We start from the raw sequence: 15,004 nt of genomic DNA on the forward strand, positions 1-15,004 counted from the left end.
AAACACGGGTGAAACACGGAGGGATTGTTCCATACAGGATACCAGTAGTGACACCAGGGGGGCTCAGTGAGGGGTTACAGGACCGCAGCAGGCTCAGATACAGCAGTGTGGTAGAAGAACTGTCCACAGCAGAGTGAAAAGCTCCTGTGCTGCACTGAAATAGTTAACAGACGATCCACGTGCGGCAACGAAAGGGTTAACCCCGGAACTCTCGAGGCAATGTTGTGATCAGCGCTAACAGGAATGAAGGACATACGGGTCAGCCAATAAAAAAGGAGAAGGTAAGTGCGACTAGCCAATCACAGGAAAGACCCGCCCCGGATATTGCGGGAGTTCATGCTGGAGAGTAAAACCACGTGGTGCTGCAGGGGCTTTTAGGTGAGTGATGGGAAGAGGGACAAACCATTACATGGGTGGGGGGACGACGACTGCAGAGTGATACTGTGTATATGTGACAGGGGGGGGAGACTGCAGAGTGATACTGTGTATATGTGACAGGGGGGGGAGACTGCAGAGTGATACTGTGTATATGTGACAGGGGGGGGGGACTGCAGAGTGATACTGTGTATATGTGAAGGGGGGCTGCAGAGTGATACTGTGTATATGTGACATTGGGGGACTGCAGAGTGACACTGTGTATATGTGAAGGGGGGGGGCTGCAGAGTGATACTGTGTATATGTGAAGGGGGGGGGACTGCAGAGTGATACTGTGTATATGTGACACGAGGGGAAGACTGCAGAGTGATACTGTGTATATGTGACATTGGGGGTGACTGCAGAGTGATACTGTATATATGTGACGGGACGGGGGGGGGGCTGCACAGTGATACTGTGTATATGTGACACGAGGGGAAGACTACAGACTGATACTATGTATATGTGACATTGGGGGTGACTGCAGAGTGATACTGTGTATATGTGACGGGGGGGCTGCAGAGTGATACTGTGTATATGTGGGGGGGCTGCAGAGTGATACTGTGTATATGTGACGGGGGGGCTGCAGAGTGATACTGTGTATATGTGACACGAGGGGGGGGGGGGAGACTGCAGAGTGATACTGTGTATATGTGACAGTGGGGGGGGGGAGACTGCAGAGTGATACTGTGTATATGTGACGGGGGGACTGCAGAGTGATACTGTGTATATGTGACAGTGGGGGGGGGGGACTGCAGAGTGATACTGTGTATATGTGACAGTGGGGGGGGGGGGAGACTGCAGAGTGATGCTGTGTATATGTGACGGGGGAGACTGCAGAGTGATACTGTGTATATGTGACGGGGGAGACTGCAGAGTGATACTGTGTATATGTGACGGGGGAGACTGCAGAGTGATACTGTGTATATGTGACGGGGGGGGGGGGGAGACTGCAGAGTGATGCTGTGTATATGTGACGGGGGGACGGGACTGCAGAGTGATACTGTGTATATGTGACACGAGGGGAAGACTGCAGAGTGATACTGTGTATATGTGACGGGGGACGGGGGACTGCAGAGTGATACTGTGTATATGTGACGGGGGGGGGGGGGGAACTGCAGAGTGATACTGTGTATATGTGACAGTGGGGGGGGGGACTGCAGAGTGATACTGTGTATATGTGACAGTGGGGGGGGGGGGGAGACTGCAGAGTGATGCTGTGTATATGTGACGGGGGAGACTGCAGAGTGATACTGTGTATATGTGACGGGGGAGACTGCAGAGTGATACTGTGTATATGTGACGGGGGAGACTGCAGAGTGATACTGTGTATATGTGACGGGGGGGGAGACTGCAGAGTGATACTGTGTATATGTGACAGGGGGGGGGGGCTGCAGAGTGATACTGTGTATATGTGACGGGGGGGGGGCTGCAGAGTGATACTGTGTATATGTGACGGGGGGGGGACTGCAGAGGGATACTGTGTATATGTGACGGGGGGGCTGCAGAGTGATACTGTGTATATGTGACGGGGGGGAGACTGCAGAGTGATACTGTGTATATGTGACGGGGGGGGGGAGACTGCAGAGTGATACTGTGTATATGTGACGGGGGGGGAGACTGCAGAGTGATACTGTGTATATGTGACGGGGGGGGGGGGCTGCAGAGTGATACTGTGTATATGTGACGGGGGGGGGCTGCAGAGTGATACTGTGTATATGTGACGGGGGGGAGACTGCAGAGGGATACTGTGTATATGTGACGGGGGGGCTGCAGAGTGATACTGTGTATATGTGACGGGGGGGAGACTGCAGAGTGATACTGTGTATATGTGACATTGGGGGTGACTGCAGAGTGATACTGTATATATGTGACGGGGGGGGCTGCAGAGTGATACTGTGTATATGTGACGGGGGGGGCTGCAGAGTGATACTATGTATATGTGACGGGGGGGCTGCAGAGTGATACTGTGTATATGTGACGGGGGGGGGGGGGGGAGACTGCAGAGTGATACTGTGTATATGTGACGGGGGGGGGGCTGCAGAGTGATACTGTGTATATGTGACGGGGGGGGCTGCAGAGTGATACTGTGTATATGTGACGGGGGGGAGACTGCAGAGGGATACTGTGTATATGTGACGGGGGGGCTGCAGAGTGATACTGTGTATATGTGACGGGGGGGAGACTGCAGAGTGATACTGTGTATATGTGACAGTGGCATACACACATTTGTATATTTACAGTACACAGTTTTTCCCTCTTTACCTCTTTCTGTATTGTTCGCAGTCAGATGATGGATTCTGGGAGAAGTCCGCTCGTTCCTCTGCCCGTCCAGGACACGAGGGCTGAGACGCCCGCTGACGTGGTATGTGCCCCTTCATTTGATGCCTAAAGTCTGCTGTTTAGTCTGACATTCAGGAAAGTTGGCTGACAACCTCTGTGGATGTTGTGATGACGGCTGTACTGATTGTCACCCAGCTTTCCCAGGAACAGTTCAAGCTAGAAAACAATAGAAAAAATTCAAATGAGTCAATCTGGGATACATGTAAGCGACAATTTGCACACAATTCCCTGCTCCTCTGCCCTGTCCTTCTCTGCCCGCTGTTGTGCCCAAAACCCCTCTACCCAGTCACTCTCTGCCTGCACTGCTGACTAGCCCTGTGCCTGCTCCCCTGCCCGGTCGCCCTGTGCCTGCTCCCCTGCCCGGTCGCCCTGTGCCTGCTCCCCTGCCCGGTCGCCCTGTGCCTGCTCCCCTGCCCGGTCGCCCTGTGCCTGCTCCCCTGCCCGGTCGCCCTGTGCCTGCTCCCCTGCCCGGTCGCCCTGTGCCTGCTCCCCTGCCCGATCGCCCTGTGCCTGCTCCCCTGCCCGATCGCCCTGTGCCTGCTCCCCTGCCCGATCGCCCTGTGTTTGCTCCCCTGCCCGGTCGCCCTGTGCCTGCTCCCCTGCCCGGTCGCCCTGTGTTTGCTCTCCTGCCCGGTCGCCCTTGCTCCACTATCCGGTAGCAGAGTTCATGATCGGCAACAACACCTATCACAGACTTTTAAACCCTTAGATGTTGTTGTCCATTCTGACCACAGTATCAGAGAGGTGATATTTCGGGAACACTGCTCTCCTGGGGCCCAAAAAGATCCCCTGCCCGAGGCCGAGGGAGTCAGTCATAGCTGAGTTCCTATAGAACATATTGAATCTCCCATAGGCTGCAATGTTAAATCACTGCAGTCTATGGGAGAAGCGATCAGACAAGCGCATGTTAAAGTCCCCTGGAGGAAGTAAAATGAGTGAAGAAAGTCAAAAAGTTTTAAAAAAATAAAAAAGCTCCTCTTTCCCCATAATATAAATAAAAATAAACATAATAAGCATAGCCGCCTCCCAAAATGCCTCAACTATTAAAATATAAAAATGTGCCTTTTCTCCGTTTTTTTGTCACTTCACAAAGTGAATAAACGGTGATCAAAAAGTCATTTATTGATACAATTGGTAACAATAAAATGTACAGATCGACCTGCAATAAATGAGCCGCCACACAGCTCCATAGACGTAAAGATAAAAAGTTTTGGGGGTCAGAATATGGCAATGCAAAGAAAAAATAAAATGTTTTTAATTTAATGTAATTTTTTAAAGTATTTAAACACAAGAAAAACTCTATAAAAGTGGTATCGCTGTGCGGTGTCATACAGACCCGGAGAATGAAGGGAACGCCGTGAAAATGGAACCCATAGCACTGTGGCGGAATTGCATTTTCTTTCCAATTCCATCCCGTTTGACATTTTTCCCCCGCTTCCCACTACATCATATGCAATAGTAACTGATGCCTTTACAAAGTCCAACTTGTCCCGCAAAAAACAAGTCCTCGTACAGCAATGTGAACGGAAAAATAAGAAAGTTACGGCTCCGGGAAGGCGAGAAAATGAAAACTGGCTTCTCCAGGAGTCCCATATTGATAAGGGGCCATCAGTATTATACTAGTGGGGGTCCAACCCCCCCCCCCCCTCCCAAAGAGTGGCGTCCCCTCCGTTGTTTATCAGGCACAGCGCCCTACTATTGATAGTGGCTGTGCCCGGTATTACAGCTGAATCTCATTCACGTGAATGGAACTGACCTGCTGCGAGCTGCAGTACCAGGCGTGGCCACTAGCCCTTCAACCAGACGATCAGCAGGGGGCGGGATCGCGGGCGTCGGACCCCTATGATCAGATATGGGTCTGTACTACCTCTTGGGATTTTCCTCACTTGCCTCCATGTTATGTTCCTGCAGTCGCTCATCGTTCCGGTCTACAACGCGGCGCTCTGGCTGGACGAGTGCCTGACGTCCGTATTCCAGCAGGACTTTGGAGGTGTCCTGGAGGTCTCCGTTTACAATGACGGCAGCACGGTAAGAAGCCATTCACATCGGGTGACTGCACACAGCCCCAATATCCCTCCGCCACGCCCAGCCATCCAGGAAGCTGAGATACAGCTCCTGCGGAAACAGAACCCCCAGCATTCCCTGCCTGTAGCATGCTGGGACTTGTAGTTTGACTCTCCAGGTTGAGGACTCCAGCAAACAGCTCCACAAGTCTCAGCTTCCTGGACACCTAAGGGTGGGGTTGGCTTGGCTCTGAGATATTGAAGGATGTCTGCGACTCTGTAACAGACTTTGTGCTTCAGCTTTTTCAAGATCTCTGCTTGCCATCAGGGAATGAAAATGTTCCAATTTCAGTTTCCATTCACTGACATGTAGCAGAGATGCTGAGAACAAGTATATAGTAAAGCCGCTGAAGTTTTAGTTCTCCTATGATTCAGTTTTGTACTTTATTTCTCCTAGGACGACTCTGCAAGTATTATACAGAGATGGAAGCCAAAGCTGGAAGAGAGGGGCATTAGGGTAACTGTGGGAAGTCACCACAGCGAGCGACCCCGGGGAGGTAAGGGACACCTGATGCCTCAGCAGTCACACAAGGTTCACCTACATCCTCTTTTATTTTAATGAAATTCTGGAGGATTCAGAGCTAAAATTTCCCAGCATTACCTGTCTGCACAAAAACTGCTAGTAATGACTCCACCAGCAGAATAGTGAGTGCAGCTCTGGAGTATAATACAGGATGTAACTCAGGATGTGCAGGATAAGTAATGTAATGTATGTACACAGTGACTTCACCAGCAGAATAGTGAGTACAGCTCTGGAGTATATTACAGGATTTAACTCAGGATCAGTACAGGATAAGTAATGTATGTACACAGTGACTGCACCAGCAGAATAGTGAGTGCAGCTCTGGAGTAGAAGACATGATGTAACTCAGGATCAGTACAGGATAAGTAATGTATGTACACCGTGACTGCACCAGCAGAATAGTGAGTGCAGCTCTGGAGTATAATACAGGATATAACTCAGAATCAGTACAGGATAAGTAATGTAATATATGTACACAGTGACTGCACCAGCAGAATAGTGAGTGCAGCTCTGGAGTATATTACAGGATTTAACTCAGGATCAGTACAGGATAAGTAATGTATGTACACAGTGACTGCACCAGCAGAATAGTGAGTGCAGCTCTGGAGTAGAAGACATGATGTAACTCAGGATCAGTACAGGATAAGTAATGTATGTACACCGTGACTGCACCAGCAGAATAGTGAGTGCAGCTCTGGAGTATAATACAGGATGTAACTCAGGATCAGTACAGGATAAGTAATGTAATGTATGTACACAGTAACTGCACCAGCAGAATAGTGAGTGCAGCTCTGGAGTATAATACAGGATGTAACTCAGAATCAGTAAAGGATAAGTAATGTAATGTATGTACATAGTGACTGCACCAGCAGAATAGTGAGTGCAGCTCTGGAGTATAATACAGGATGTAACTCAGGATCAGTACAGGATAAGTAATGTATGTACACAGTGACTGCACCAGCAGAATAGTGAGTGCAGCTCTGGAGTATAATACAGGATGTAACTCAGGATCAGTACAGGATAAGTAATGTAATGTATGTACACAGTGACTGCACCAGCAGAATAGTGAGTTCAGCTCTGGAGTATAATACAGGATGTAACTCAGGATCAGTACAGGATAAGTAATATAATGTATGTACACAGTGACTGCACCAGCAGAATAGTGAGTGCAGCTCTGCAGTATAATACAGGATGTAACTCAGGATCAGTACAGGATAAGTAATATAATGCATGTGCACAGTGACTGCACCAGCAGAATAGTGAGTGCAGCTCTGGAGTATAATACAGGATGTAACTCAGGATCAGTACAGGATAAGTAATGTAATGTATGTACACAGTGACTCCACCAGCAGAATAGTGAGTGCAGCTTTGGGGTATAATACAGGATAAGTAATGTATGTACACAGTGACTGAACTGTGTATGAAGACCATTTCTATAGATGTTAATGTAATGACTTTAACCCCTTACGTGCGCTAGCGGATCTATGTTTGTATGTGCAGGGGTCGCGGGTGGACAGCAGACACAGACATAACACACACTGCAGCTGTTGCGATTGAGATGCCAGATGTAACACAATACACAGGACCATTCTGAGCACTCGGTCTGGTGAGTGCGGCCCCGGCCCGGAGGGACACTCATGGCGCGGTCTCGCTCGTGTCCTGGGCAGCGGCTCCAGCCATTGGCTGCCGTGTAGCTGTGTTTGGCACCAGTGGGAAGAAGCGGGGGGCCGTGCCGATATTCCCGTGACTGCGCCGGTCTGTAATAGTCTGGCCTGTGTTTCAGCCGACACTGCCTCCCCGCACACCTGGGGCTGATCAGTATGTGGGCCTCCTCCAAACCTCCCTTTTTATCTGTAATTAAAGAGTGCTCCAGTGACACCGGCACATATGTCACGCTGGGGTCTCCGGACCCCGCATCCAGGCAGAAAATGAACGGAGAGGTGGCCATATTGTGACTGGCGTAGGAGTGAATGGAGACAGCGATTCATTCATCCATTCATTTCCTGCCTGCCTCAAGTCACCCGTTTTCACCTAGGTCCCTGAGGAGGGACCCCCATCTGTCAGATATATTCAGACCTGTGCTATGCCTTAAAGGTGAGAGTACCCCTTTAAAATATTTTGTATAAAGTTCATCTTTGTGTTTCTGTTAAGATCCCTGCTTGCTGTCAATGATGGGGCACAGTTTTCTTTACATCCAGAGGCTAAAAAACCCCCTCATGACCTAATAGTCCTCACAGCTGAGCATTTGCTACAGTTGCGTCGGCGTCTCTCTCCTGTCCTGATACATGGTTACATTTTACCTGCGTTCATACAATGTATCAGTCGGGAGTGTTCCCCTAACAGAGGGTGGTCTAGACCTCAGGTCAGGACGGGATCCCATCTCCTCTAATAAATAAGGCTGTTTCCATTCACTGACAGCAAACATGTGAAATACTTTTCTTTACATGGATTTAGGAGATGGGTAGGAGATTCCTTCTTGCCCCCTTTTGGGGTCCATTTTTTGGGATTTTGCAGGCGCCAAAGATCTGAATCCATACCTTTTCCATCCCTGCTCTTTTTGGCGCGCCCCCGCGCGCGGTCCTCTGCATTCTTCCTGCGGTATCTCAGACTGCTTAACCAGGGATTTGTGTTTATTTGGGACTGAAGTATGCGTGAAGAAGGAGTCGCCGGGTAGAAATGTGGGGTCACTCCTCATTCCAGCGGCGCGTGGAATGTTTAATATCTGATGGAACTCGCATTACTGAGCCCGTTACCATGGCAACACATTTCCCCTTCTATCGTAATAGGGCCGCACTGAATGCAAATCCGTTTGGCACGGGGCGCACGACTGTTTTTCCTTCCGCAAAAGAAGAAGAAAAAAAAATTAAGCGGAATATCTGAGCGCTGAGGGGCGAGGAGGCACAGAGAACCCGTCTATTTATTTAGAGGTCGGATTTCACACACAGCTGTCACCGCCGCCCGAACCGCCAGATGTGGTCACAGCGCAATCCCCAAATATTATTATACAGACCGTAACCTAGGATCAGAAGTATCTACAACGTGTAATATTGTATACATTACTTATCCTGTATTATACTCCAGAGCTGCACTCACTATTCTGCTGGTGCAGTCACTGTGTACATACATTACATTACTTATCCTGTACTGATCCTGAGTTACATCCTGAAGTATACTCCAGAGCTGCACTCACTATTCTGCTGGTGGAGTCACTGTGTACATACATTACATTACTTATCCTGTACTGATCCTGAGTTACATCCTGTATTATACTCCAGAGCTGCACTCACTATTCTGCTGGTGGAGTCACTGTGTACATACATTACATTACTTATCCTGTACTGATCCTGAGTTACATCCTGTATTATACTCCAGAGCTGCACTCACTATTCTGCTGGTGCAGTCACTGTGTACATACATTACATTACTTATCCTGTACTGATCCTGAGTTACCTCCTGTATTATACTCCAGAGCTGCACTCACTATTCTGCTGGTGGAGTCACTGTGTACAGACATTACATTACTTATCCTGTACTGATCCTGAGTTACATCCTGTATTATACTCCAGAGCTGCACTCACTATTCTGCTGGTGGAGTCACTGTGTACATACATTACATTACTTAGGCTACTTTCACACTAGCGCTTGATCGGATCCGTTCTGAACGGATCCGATCATATTAATGCAGACGGAGGCTCCGTTCAGTACGGATCCGTCTGCATTAATAACTTAGAAAAATTTCTAAGTGCGAAAGTAGCCTGAGCGGATCCGTTCAGACTTTCAATGTAAAGTCAATGGGGGACGGATCCGCTTGAAGATTGAGCCATATGGTGTCATCTTCAAGCGGATCCGTTCCCATTGACTTACATTGTAAGTCTGGACGGAATCCGCACGCCTCCGCACGGCCAGGCGGACACCCGAACGCTGCAAGCAGCGTTCAGCTGTCCGCCTGGCCGTGCGGAGGCGAGCGGAGCGGAGGCTGAACGCCGCCAGACTGATGCAGTCTGAGCGGATCCGCATCCATTCAGACTGCATCAGGGCTGGACGGAAGCGTTCTGCTCCGCTCGTGAGCCCCTTCAAACGGAGCTCACGAGCGGACAGCAGAACGCTAGTGTGAAAGTAGCCTTATCCTGTACTGATCCTGAGTTACATCCTGTATTATACTCCAGAGCTGCACTCACTATTCTGCTGCTGGAGTCACTGTGTACATACATTACTTATCCTGTACTGATCCTGAGTTATATCCTGTATTACACTCCAGAGCTGCACTCGCTATTCTGCTGGTGGAGTCACTGTGTACATACATTACATTACTTATTCTGTACTGATCCTGAGTTACCTCCTATATTATACTCCAGAGCTGCACTCACTATTCTGCTGGTGCAGTCACTGTGTACATACATTACATTACTTATTCTGTACTGATCCTGAGTTACCTCCTATATTATACTCCAGAGCTGCACTCACTATTCTGCTGGTGCAGTCACTGTGTACATACATTACATTACTTATCCTGTACTGATCCTGAGTTACCTCCTGTAATATACTCCAGAGCTGCACTCACTATTCTGCTGGTGCAGTCACTGTGTACATACATTACATTACTTATCCTGTACTGATCCTCAGTTACCTCCTGTATTATACTCCAGAGCTGCACTCACTATTCTGCTGGTGGAGTCACTATGTACATACATTACTTATCCTGTACTGATCCTCAGTTACCTCCTATATTATACTCCAGAGCTGCACTCACTATCTCGCATGCTTCACAGCTGCAATCTGTCGACATTCTTTGTTTGCTCTGTAATCTTGATCTCTACACGTTGTTACATAATTTTCTTCCCTTTTTGAAACGGTGAATTTTTGATATCTCTTTTTCATTAGACAGTTGTAAATTGAAACCACGTTCTCTCTCTTGGACTGACGCCGCGGTTATCAAGTTTGTGTCCTGCTGTTTGAGGCCGATTCCCGCTCGCTCATTCAGCCGCTCGCTCCTAAGTGCAGGATTTGATTTCTGAACCTTGTTTGAGTTTATTTTACAACTCCACGGACTGAGATCGGCAAAACTCCCGAGTCGGTGGGAATCGTAGGAACTGCGGGGAGAGAGCGGGACAGGAGCCTTAAAGGGAACCTGCGCTGGATCTTTTTGGGCTACTGCTTTTATGGGGGCGTGTCCCTTTAAAAAAAAAAACATTTTTATGTTGACACCTGAGATCCCTTATTTGGGAATCTCCTAAATAACAATTCCATAATATTATTCTGCGTGTGGAATGACAGGCTGCCATAAAACAGCGCAGGGAATTGCCATGCATGCGGCTTCGGCTGACCCCGGCCGTCCTGCCCTTGGGGACGTTTGTGGCTTAGATCTGCAGCTTCTACTTCCCTTCCTGTCAGTAACCTCGAACGCACGCCGTATCGGCTCATCTCAGAGACCATTATCTGTATATAATAACCCCCCCCCCCTTCCCCTCATCATGTGATCTCTTCCGTGATCATGTGATCATATGATCTCAATCATGTGAATGTCAGAAGGAAGACGAGGCGCCCTATAGAAATATCCTTTAACCCTTTCCGCCTCCTGGGTCTCCCCCACCTGTAACGCCCCCCTCCAGGCTCAATCCTTGCATAACAAGACGTTCTGCAGGTTTCTAATAAGCATTGCGTGTCAGTTGCCCACTTTTGTCGAGATCTCCGCTTGCTGTCGGCGAGCGAAAACCCGTGCAGCTGGAGTTCTGCTACAATTGTGTCCAGTGTAGACAATCTCCAGGCTAATGCATTTTTTTTTTGCCTGCGCTGATACACTGCACCAAAACGCATCAGCAGCACTGCGGAAGGCTTTGTGCTGCGAATGTGTTGGATCCGATTGGAACAAACCCACAGCTGTGAGAGGCCTGTAGGGGAGGGGGGGGGGGGGGTCACCACTTTGTGATGTCGTCTGCATTGTTTTCATTCACTGACAGCAAGTAGAGGTGTTGAACATCGGGAATTGAGCAACGGCGTCACAGCAGTCACAAATTGCAGAAAAAAAATGGCAGCAAAAAGTCTCGTACAAGGAAGTTACCGAAAACTTGCAAATTGTTGTAAAATGATCAAATTGTTAAAAAGAAATCAAAATTTGCAAAAACGTGCATATTCCTGAACAAAAATGGTAACATTTTACAAATTGTAAATAAAAATAAAAAAATTGCTAATTTTTACTTCGTTATGAAAATTTGCAAAAGTCTACAAATTGTTGAACAAAGACATTTAACAGATTGTTAAAAAAGTTGCAAAAATTTAAAAAAAGCTGAGAAAACTTTCAACTTGTAGATAATAACTTTGCAAAAATTCGCAAATTGCGCAAAAATGTCACTTTTTATGCTGTATCTAAAAAGTAGATGTGGTTTACCAGGTCGGGGCGTGATTTGTGACCAGGAAACGGCGCAGGTTTTGGCGCACACCTAGGTCTCCTCATGGCCGGGGGTCAAGTTTATTTTCTGACTTGAAGTCCAAAATTGGCCGCGTTTTTTCTAGAGATGTGCGATTTTATTTATTTTTTATAATTTTCAATCAGCGTGAATCGTAAGTTTTCGTAAATGGGCGCTAAAGCGGATTAGGGAGTCTAGAACGTCTATTTACGACAGCAATCACAGGACAACCCACCCCCCCCTACCTTCTCGATTTATGTTTATAAATAGAATGCCGGCAGAGCGGTAAAGACTGACACAGCAGTAGAAATGGGAAGAATATACATATGGTTCAGGGTCTGGATGGGTGGTCTCTCTCTGTAGTCACCCAGCACTGACACTGATACAGTGGACCAAAAAAACGCTGTGCATGTGCTTTGAGTGTGTTTCTCATATCCGCTCCTTTCATATCCTCCTTTATCCCTCTGATCCTGTTCCCCTCAATAAATATACATCCCCAGAAGGAAATGAAGCGGGGGGGGGGGGGGGTCTGGTCCTGCTGAATTCTGGTGGGCTCGGTGGCGTTTTGGTGAACAGTCGGGGGCATCCTGTTTCCTACCGTTTACCCTCAGGTGTCAGCGCCAGCTAAAAATAGCCGAATTATTACACCCCTCTCAGAGTAATCCGGTCCAGATGTTGTGATGTCATCACAGACTCACCCCCAAACTGTAGGGTGATCTGTAAATTACTCACTTAAAGGGAATGTGCGTCGTCCTTTAATTTAAGTTTACCTGGTTTTGTTACTTTTTTTTTTTGTGTTTTTGCTGATACAGATCTCCAAATCCCCAGCCGATTGACAGTTAGTTGATATAATTATGGAGTCCTGCAGCCACCACTAGAGGGAGCTGGTGAGATTTCTGCATACTGCATTATAATAGAGTTTAATGCATAAACAGTATGGCATAAGCTTAATAGCTCCCCCTAGTGGTGGCAACAGGTAGTCAATGTTTAAAATGACTGAGGACGGATTAAAGGGTCTTTCTTTAGTGTAGAAACTCTCACTTTTTAGGGAGTTCTGGATTTATAGAGGGAGTTCCCTTCTTAAGGGCCTCTTAATTGGCGATGAGAGCCGGACCCCACCAACCTGATTTTAGTTGACATCAGTTTTCTAGTGCTTTACAACCTTTTTTAAAGCCTTTTTTCCTACTCTGGAGGCGCATTCACAATTTCCAGGCTTCAGAGCTGTAATGTCCCTGCTTGTTCAGTGTCTGCACAAGGTTTGCTCTGGTGATTTGCATTCTGGGAAGCGTCCTCTATACCGCAGACACCGTGCAGTTATCTGCTGTAGAAAAAGCGTACAGCCCGCCCTGCATTATAGGAGCTCAGCTAAGAAGTTGGGGGAGTGTCTGTCTACGAGCTTGCTGACAGTTTCCAGGGACAGCCAGCAGATATATGACTTTAGGGCAGTGTCTGTCCACCAGCTTGCTGACGGTTTCCAGGGACATCCAGCAGAAATATGACTTTAGGGGAGTGTCTGTCCACCAGCTTGCTGACAGTTTCCAGTGACATCCAGCAGAAATGGGAATTTAGGGCAGTGTCTGTCCACCAGCTTGCTGACAGTTTCCAGGGACAGCCAGCAGATATATGACTTTAGGGCAGTGTCTGTCCACCAGCTTGCTGACGGTTTCCAGGGACATCCAGCAGAAATATGACTTTAGGGGAGTGTCTGTCCACCAGCTTGCTGACAGTTTCCAGTGACATCCAGCAGAAATGGGAATTTAGGGGAGTGTCAGTCTACGAGCTTGCTGACAGTTTCCAGGGACATCCAGCAGAAATATGACTTTAGGGCAGTGTCTGTCCACCAGCTTGCTGACAGTTTCCAGTGACATCCAGCAGATATATGACTTTAGGGGAGTGTCTGTCCACCAGCTTGCTGACGGTTTCCAGTGACATCCAGCAGAAATATGACTTTAGGGGAGTGTCAGTCTACGAGCTTGCTGACAGTTTCCAGGGACAGCCAGCAAAAATGGGAATTTAGGGCAGTGTCTGTCCACAAGCTTGCTGACGGTTTCCAGTGACATCCAGCAGAATTGTGAATTTATGTCTATATATAAAGAGGTGAACATGCCTTTTAAGCACACTTTTATATCGTTTTTGTTTTCCTTTGTTATCCCTCCGGTCGTCATAGAGGCGAATAAACTCTGCACAGTACAGTATAAGAGCAAATAACCTGTAGTAATAAATGGAGAGGATGGGGGGGGGTCAGTCTTGTCCCTCTGATAAACCTTCCTGGTAATCACTGCTCGCCATTCCCCGTCTTGCCGCAGTGGATCCGGAGAGCTCCGGGGCACTGGGCTATCTTGGGTAAATGTTGACCTGTGATAGGCGCTGGGCGCTGGCAGATAAGACGCCCGTCCCACGTAGACCGCGCCTCTCCCCTATCTGACCCCGTGACCTCAGTTCCCGATCCGGCTCCCGGGTGTTCAGGATCCTGGTGTTTCCCATACGTCTGGTGCATCATTAACCAGCGCTGGCCCCGTGTCACCCATCTCCACCGCGCTCAGCAGGTCGAATCTCCGGTTCTTGTAGTTTTGTTACAGTGTATCACTCTGGAATCCAGGCTTCGGACTGGATACAGTGTAACAAACCCTCAGCTGTGAGAAGCATTAGGTCAGGATGGCTTTCAGCCTCCTCTAATGACAGTGTTTCAAGAGCCTCTAGAAGTATATGGTCGCCCATCTTTCCACAGACCCGGGCACCCTGTAAATGTGCGGCGCCCGTCACTGTCCGTCTTCCTCATGTTTTCTAATCGACATTATCATGTTTTCTGCTTCTTTTAGTTGGATATGCAAAAATCAAGCGATCGGGCAGAGCCGTGGGCGCTACTTGTGCTTTTTGGATTCGGTGAGTACATTATCTATCTATCTATCTATCTATCTATCTATCTATCTATCTATCTATCTATCTATCTATCTATCTATCTATCTATCCCATATCTATCTATCTATTATCTATCTATCTATTATCTATCTCATATCTATCTATCTCATATCTATCTATCTCATATCTATCTATCTCATATCTATCTCATATCTATCTATCTATCTATCTATCTCTCTATCTATCTATCTATCTATCTATCTATCTATCTATCTCTCTATCTCTCTATCTCTCTATCTCTCTATCTCTCTATCTATCATCTATCATCTATCTGTCTCATATCTATCTATCTATCTATCTATCTATCTATCTATCTATCTATCTATCTATCTGTCTAT

General features: G+C 47.7%; 1 protein-coding gene across 1 annotated transcript in view; it reads left to right on the plus strand.

Moving 5' to 3' along the window:
- The first annotated feature begins 300 nt into the window (after positions 1–300).
- The window catches only part of B3GNTL1 (UDP-GlcNAc:betaGal beta-1,3-N-acetylglucosaminyltransferase like 1), a 192,121-nt gene continuing 177,417 nt past the window's right edge, over positions 301–15,004 (plus strand). The window contains 6 exon segments of the mRNA XM_040436051.1: positions 301–378; positions 2,701–2,779; positions 4,669–4,785; positions 5,218–5,317; positions 14,567–14,572; positions 14,575–14,630. Coding sequence (XP_040291985.1) covers positions 2,705–2,779; positions 4,669–4,785; positions 5,218–5,317; positions 14,567–14,572; positions 14,575–14,630 — 354 coding nt within the window. The 5' untranslated portion in view covers positions 301–378; positions 2,701–2,704.

The sequence above is a fragment of the Bufo bufo genome, chromosome 6 (genome assembly GCF_905171765.1).
Source record: "Bufo bufo chromosome 6, aBufBuf1.1, whole genome shotgun sequence".
Lineage (NCBI taxonomy): Eukaryota > Metazoa > Chordata > Amphibia > Anura > Bufonidae > Bufo > Bufo bufo.